Consider the following 8,007-nt stretch of genomic DNA (forward strand, 5'->3'; position numbering starts at 1 on the left):
CATTAGGAAACTAGAATGGTCAGATCCGACAGACCAGTAGAGAGAGATTCAACTAAAAAAAGGATACCTGTAAGGAGAGAGAAGGAGGGAGAGGAAGCTGGGCTGTCACTCCAGGGCAGTGGTGCTAGATTCTCGATACCTTGTATTGATACAGAACTTCTCATCTTTCAAAGTCTCCTAGATTTATGACCGTCCCTGGGAGAGGCAGGGACGGTCCCAGGCCTGGGCTGGTCAGGGATGGTGTGTGCTGTCGCCTGCCCACAGGGCTTTCACATACACACTGAGCACTGTGGCCCGTGTCTTAGGTGGACAGAACCTATTTCTCCTTCTTCCTTCCCTGCTGGCCTGGGAGCCCCTGTTAGGCGGGGCCTCTCCCTTCCTCTGCATCCCAGCAAGTAGGGTGGAGTCTGGCACATGGTGGGGGCTTGGTACCTAGTTATGGAGTTCAACTTACTTCAAGAGATCTGGATTCAAAATATTTGCTTTGTGACCTTGGACGAGGGCTTTTAATGAACTAGAACATCTATTTTTCTCATCTGTACAACAGACACGATAAAACTACATTAGATTAAATACGGTGGTATGTATAAGTAGGCTACACGGAGAAGGCCTTCAGCAAATATGAATTCCCTTTGTTTTCTTAAGACTGAGCATGACCAGAGCCAGATCCTGATACAGGAACCCACATGAACCATGGGGTTTGCCTCCATCTTCACCTATCCTTTTAGTTGGAGATTAAAAGGTCAAAAAAGAGTCATGAAGGTCCTTTTTTGAGTATCACAAAAAATCATGACCTCTGTGGTTAGGGAATCATTTTCTTGTAGAAATATTGCATCTGGGGGAACCACTTTGTTCATCCCTTCTTTTGGTGTGTTCTCTATGTGTACATGTCACATGGCGGGAGGCCATATGAACACAGTGGTAGAAGATCTGCTTGAAGTTAGCCTGTTTCTTTATAAATGCACACAGAACATTTACCAAGACAGACATATTCTGGGCCACAGAGCAAGTGTCAAATTTTAAAAGATTCAAGTCAAACAAAGTGCGTTCTTTGAATAATAGAATTAAGTTAGAAATCGGTAGCAGAAAGATGTCTGGAAAATCCCCAAATATTTGGAGACTAAATGACATACTCCTAAATAACTCCTGGGCCAAAGAAGGAATCAAATATGAAATTTGAAATGATTTTGAAATGAGTGAAGTAAAAACCCATTATACCAAAATTTGTGAGATGCAGCCAAAGCAGTGATTAGAGGTGAGAAAATATATATATATATAAATTTATATATATATATATATATATATATATAAAACCTATTTCTAGTGTTATATATAATAGAAATAGGTTTTAAATAAATGGCTTTAAAATACACCTAAGAAACTAGGAAAAGAAGAACAAATTAAAATCAGAGTAAGGTGAAGAAAGGAAATAATGAAGATGAAAGCAGAAATCAGTGAAATATGAAACAGAAACTGAATAAAGAAAATCAGTGAAACAAAAGCTCATTCTCTGAAAAGAGCAATATAATTGATAAACCTCTAGTCCAAATAGAAATAAAGATAGGAGACAAATTATCAATGTCAGGAATGAGAGAGATGACATCAGTACAGTTTCAACCAAGGTTATGAACCTCTTACCAATAAATTCAACAACATCTATGAAATAGACAAATGCTTTGAAAGACACAACCTACCAATACAAAGCAAAACAACAAACAAACAAACAAACAAAAACCCTCCAGACCCAAATGGCTTCACAGGGGAATTTTTACCATACATTTAAGGAAGAAATTATACGAGCTCTATACAAAGTCTTCCAGAAACTTGAGAAAGAAGGAATACTTCTTAACTCATTCTATGAGGACGGTCCTACTCTGATACTAAAACCAGACAAAGACATAAAAAAAGAAATGTACACAACTATTCCACATGAGCATAGCTGAAAAGTTTCTAAAGAAAATTTTGTCCAATTGAATGTAACAGTACATATATATACTTAGAAGGCTCAAAATATCAAAAATCAATCAATGTAAGTCACTGTGGTAAGGAACTAGGAGGAAAAAGCCCTTCCTATAATTATGTCAGTTGATACAGAAAAAAACATCTGGCAAAATGCAATCTCTCTATTCGTGGTTAAAAATTCTCAGCCAACTTGGAATAGAAGGGAAAGTTCTAAACTCTAGAAAAAACATCTGCAAAAGGTAAATGTCTACAAAAAGCTGCTAGAATAAACAAGGGAGTTCATCATGCTTGCAGGATGTGAGGTAAGTCTATGAAAATCTATGGCTGGCCACAGTTGGAAATTGGAATAAAAATATACTACTTACAATAACAGCAATAATTTAAACACATAGGAATAAATCTGATGAAAGATGTGTAATCTCTGTACACTGAGATTTAGAAAACGTTGCTGAGAACATTCATTGTTTTTTTTTCCCCACAAACTGATTTATGGATTTCAGTCTCAACCAAAAGGAGCTCTTTTAATAAATAAATCCAATAATGTGGCTGAATCTCAAAATAATTATGTTGCATAAAAGAAACCAAAAAAGTAGAAGACTTCTTAACAGCACATTGTCTTGGTTTTCCCACCTTCTCCTTGGTTTCTCCTTTTCAGTCTCCTTTGCTGGGCCAGTGCTTCTTCCAGACCTTGCTTGCTAGGGCGCCTCTGGCTTTGGTCTTTAGCCTTCTTTTCCCCTCTATTTCCACTTTCCTCCAAGCTTATCTCATTGAGCCTTAGCATTGCTCCTGCGTATTCAATAGAATTTTCTGAAATGATGGAAATATTCTATAGCTGCAGTGTCTGCTATGGTGGCCACTGGCCACATGTGGCTACTGACTATTTGAATTGTGGCTAGTGTGAATAAGGAGCTGAATTTTAAAATGTTTTTATTTTAATTGATTTACATTTAAGTAGTCACACTATGTCATTCATATTATAGAATATAGAAATATATATTACATATATACTATGAAGATGGATCTATATTTACTTATATTTATACTACTTGTATATGTGCTTGGGGGTTACAGCATCTCTTAGCCTTGGTCTACATCATGTATTTACAAACTGTGGGTGGTAACCCATGAACTGGCCTTGACCCATCTTACTGTGGACAGCGAGACCCTGGTAAGCTGCCCCTAACACCCTTAGCATGGCTCCCACCCCACTCCTCTTGGCCTTTTTTTTTTTGCCAGAAACACCCACTTCTTTGCTTGTTTCTCTACAGGGCCTTTGAACATGGGCCGTGACCCAGACCCCCAGACTTTCTCTCAGCTGGCCTCTCTTTGTTAATGCAGGTCTCACATCAGATGTCATTTCCTCAAAGGGGCAGGCCTTCTCTGACTCAAGTAGTGTCCACAACACAAGGCTGAGTGACCTATTTTGGAAGTAAATGAGCTAGGTTCTTATTTACATAGAGAATTTTTGAGTAACAGGAACAAGAGTCATCAAAGTATTTTTGATTAGAGATTCTTGGTTTTTCTTTGAGAATCATCTGTAATCATTAAAATCCTGCATAAGTTTCTATATAGGGCATAAGTACTGATCTTGCTATTTTTTTTAACTCTGCGGAATACCTCATACAAATTTAATGAACACTTTAAAATATGTGTAATACAGTATATTAACATAAATTAGTTGACATAAAACTAAGAGTTTCATTGATGTTAATTTCTTAAAAATGCAAGTTATTTATTGAACTTTTTTTTTAAAGATTTTATTTATTTATTTATTTGACAGAGATCACAAGTAGGCAGAGAGGCAGGCAAAGAGAGAGGAAGGGAAGCAGGCTCCCCACGGAGCAAAGAGCCCAATGTGGGGCTTGATCTCAGGAGAAAACCTGAGCCGAAGGCAGAGGCTTTTACCCACTGAGCCATCCAGGCTCCCCTATTTATTGAACTTTTTAATCACTGAGATTAATATACCTCATGATTGATTTTTTTGAGATAATTTGAATCTTATTTAAATTACCAAATTACTTTTGTCTTGAAGAAGAAAGGTCTGTAGTTTAGGATATATTATTTCTTATCATGTTTAATCTTTATTTTTATAATGATCTTTATAAAAAATGTGCTATAGAAATAGTGCAGAAGAATTACTAGCTATTAACAGGATAAGTGATAGGATTTGTGATTCTGACCTTTGCTTTAAAAAAAAAAAAAAAAAAAAGGAGATCTACACTCAAGTGCTGGAACTTTCTACAGAATTCATTTGAGTAGTAGGTTCCAAATCAATAAAACTGAAAGTATATGTTACATATTATATTGTCGAAACCATATAGCAAGAGGAGAAACAGGAAATGCACTTAACTTGACACAATGAAAACTGAATGTAAGTGTGAAAATTTGGCTTTAGTTTATCCTAAGAATTTTTTAAATTAAAATAATGTTCAGAAAGTTAAAACAGGGCCTCATATGTGTTCCACTCTGCCCAAGATCAGAAATGGTGGTGATGCAAATGCTTTTCTGGATAAGCTCTCCAAAGGGAATATTCAAAACTGCAGATTTATACACAGAGATGTTAATTGTAACATTGTTTCTACTTCTGAAAAGTCCGGAACCAACCACATATCCAATAATGGAGGAATTAAGCAGATGGTAGAATATCCATATAATAAAGGCTCGTATAACCATTGAGGTAAATTTTTAGGAAGGCTATTTAGTGTTGTGGGAGAAAGCTTCTGGCATAATGCTACGTTGAAGAAAAGGGCATATTTATTCAGTGTGATCTTAATTAGGTAAAAATCCATTTGCATAAGGGAAAATACATTAGTCGTTCGTTCTGAGGGTAATTGTTGCTGGCTTATATTTTCCAAGTTGTCTAGAAAAAGCACATATTACTTTATAAGAGCAAAAACGTTAAAATTTGGGTGGCTAACAAAATACTGAATGCTTAAGCTTATTGTGTTTTAGAGCTGGAGAGTAGTTGCTGGGATCACTTGGCCTGGGAGCTCATGACTGGAAGGGGAGATTGAGCATGGTTTCTCAGAAGGCCAAATGGAGAGGAAGATTTCTTAGTGTTTTCACTCTTGGTAAATTCCTGATGTACCCATGACTGCCACTTGTTGATCAGAAAGTCTGGCTTTCCTCTTTGTCTGTGACATATAAAATAGAAAGACAAAGTAATTATTATCTAATAAATGTGACTGTTTAGATAGCAAATATTTTAAAACAGAAGGTGACAAGGAAAGATTCCTGATGGTAGAACATAGGAACTATTCTAGATTGTTCTTTGATCTTTGGGTGTTCGTCTGTGACTAGGACATGGAATCATTTTAGTGGATCTCCCTCTGCAACCCCTTTAAATGAAATTAGAATAGAAAATAGAGGGTGTATTCTATATATTAAGTATTCATTCTTTAGATTTTTATTGCAGGTATGTGTTTGAATATACTGAATTGTAAATGTAAAACGTGTTTGGCTTTTTTTAAAAAAACTGATTAGCAGTCAAGAGAAGTCAGAAGACTCTTTTGAGATCTAGGTAAGTGGTTCTCAGAACGATCCTTGGAGCCAGGAGCAGGTGTCTGCTGAGAACTTCTCAGTGGTGCACATTTTCAGGACCCACCCCCCGCCCCCCAACCACCATCCCAAGAACTACTGAATCAAATTCTTGGGCCCAGCACTCTGGTTTCATAAGTCCCCCTGGTGATTTAGATGAGGACTTACATCTGAGAACCACTGGTCAAGCTTTGCTATTCCAGGCATGGTCCAGAGACTAACATGGGCATCACCTCGCAGCCAGTTAGAAATGCAGTTTCTGGCCCCAGCCTGGGTCTACTGAGTCAGAAGCCACAAGCTCCCTGGGTGACTTGTGTGCTCCTATAAAAGGTTTATTAAAGGTTGAGAAGGCTGATCTAAAACCACAAGTGTCTTCAGAGGCCATGTAGACATTGTCAGTGGGTGAAGGCAGCCTGTGTTTCTCCCCCAAAGAGAGCAACAGGGAGAAGGTATTCATGGTGGTGGAGGTTCAAGCATGCTTCATTTGCTTAAAAATGTCCTTTCCTGAAGACCCTGGGCTTGACACCTCCCACCAAACTCATCAACCTAAGATAACTGCCATTGACCACAATGACTTCAAGCAGATTTTAATCCCCAATTGTAGTAGAGTGAGACTGTCATATTAACTCCTTCTTCTCTCTTCTAGGAATTTATCCAGGAGCTGCTCTCTCGAATAAGAGGCATGAGGAAGCTGAGCCCTCCACAGAAGAAGACCATGTAATGCTGGCACAGGGTGCAACTCTCCCAGAGACGAAGAAGGGTCCTGGGATTTGGGCTTCATGAAGACATTTATTAAAGCATAGTTGCCCTTATGAGAAACTTTTTTTTTGGGGGGTGCCTATTAGACATTTATTCAAGAGTGTTCCTTTTTTGTTTGGGGAGGTTTTGTTAGTGTACTATTTTAATAGCAAGACCAGCAGGTCTTTGGTTTCAATACGACCAAGGATTATCAAACCAGGCAGACACGCAGGAATGGGTTGATCCCAGCAGCATACTCTTTGAGAAATTGCAGGTTTAGAACCTAACTATACAGGGATGATGGTTTTCTCACGACTCGTTTGGTAATACTTTTTCTTAAGTTGTACAGTTGTCTCAGATGTCAAATTTCTCGTACTTGTATATATCTACACGCGACTAAGTTAAAATGTAGACGTGGGTTTTATTTCACATTGATGGGATACACTTGTGGTTGTCCTTTAATTGGAGGTCACAGCACATGGGTTTTCAAGAAGCCACTAGCTATTCTTCATGTGACTTCAGCTGACCTCCAGCATTCACTTTCTGCACCAAAGTGAAAGAATTCAGCGTATCCATTATTTTAATGAGCTACGCCACAAAAAGTTGAGTTGGTCAAGGGCTTAATTCATGGACTTCATATTATTTCATTCATTGAGATGCTTTGCCAGGTCATGTACTTCTTGCCTCGTTCGTGGTATTTTAAAATTTTATGAACCCTTCACTTGAAGAACTACTCAGATTTCTAGAGAAGCCCACTGCAAGGGGTGTCTCACAGTGGAAAAAGGGAGCACTGTGTAGCAATTAACTCTCTGCTTTCAACCAAATACTGTGTATTCTTCTCTGTCCATGAAAGCAGGTCATAAGGAAGTTAACAAATCACCTATTTTCCTCCTTAGAAATAGCTCTGGTCAATTCCATGCCTGGGTAACATTAGACCAGAGCGGGTCAACGGAGGGTTGAACATGGTAAGAGGTGAGAAAGCCTCCCCTGCTTTCAAGAAAGTTGATATAGGAGTGTTGGCTGCTTTGGAAGGGTGGTGGAGATTGCATTTCTGGCTCCTCTCAATGGCATGTGCTGAGGATTCTGGCTCCTGGCCCCAGTTATGCACCCCGGCCTCCTTGCTTGGAGCTAGGCTTAGGGCCCCTGCCTCCCAGTGATAGATCAGTTCCTTGGAGACGGGTCAAAATTCAGATGGATGTGGGCTGGGTAAAAGGTCAGAGTAGAAACTCTCCCTTTCCCCCCTGGAGGCCCCCACCGCCTCCCCACAGAAACCCCACCTACTGTAAGGCATCTCTAGGCAGCCCTGTCAGAGGACAGGAGTCAGACATTTTATAACAAGGGTGCTCTGAACATATTTTATTTTTTAAAAGAACTATGTTTGTGAATTTTATGTATACTGGCAAGCTTTGGAAAATGTATTTAATTTTGTAATGTTTACCAATGATTTATTTACAAGCTATTTACTCAAATAAATGGAGCTGCTTACAAATCTGCTTCCACCTTTGCATTGCAAGCCACGTTTGAAGGATAATTTGAGTCTTTGAGATGTTCCGCAGACAGGGGTACCGAGTCCTTACACCTCGCTTTTCATTCCCCTGGAAATTTTCAGGCCTTTGATCCTGGGTCTCTCCTAAGGAGAGCAGAGGTGTTGGGACACGTTCCTGGGTTGGGAAGGAAAGTGAGAATGAGCTCTGTGTATTTGGTCCTGCCTGACCGTGTGCTCTGGGGCCTCTCTCGGGCCACGGGCTTTGCATTTAACTTAAACTCCCT

General features: G+C 39.1%; 1 protein-coding gene across 1 annotated transcript in view; it reads left to right on the top strand.

The window, feature by feature from the left end:
* Nucleotides 1-7,726, top strand: part of PPP1R14C (protein phosphatase 1 regulatory inhibitor subunit 14C) — an 88,243-nt gene extending 80,517 nt beyond the window's left edge. The window contains exon 4 of the mRNA XM_059399282.1: nt 6,146-7,726. Coding sequence (XP_059255265.1) covers nt 6,146-6,220 — 75 coding nt within the window. The 3' untranslated portion in view covers nt 6,221-7,726. The remainder of the gene's footprint in view (nt 1-6,145) is intronic.
* The last annotated feature ends 281 nt before the right edge of the window (nt 7,727-8,007 follow it).

The sequence above is a fragment of the Mustela nigripes genome, chromosome 5, assembly GCF_022355385.1.
Source record: "Mustela nigripes isolate SB6536 chromosome 5, MUSNIG.SB6536, whole genome shotgun sequence".
Classification (NCBI taxonomy): Eukaryota; Metazoa; Chordata; class Mammalia; order Carnivora; family Mustelidae; genus Mustela; species Mustela nigripes.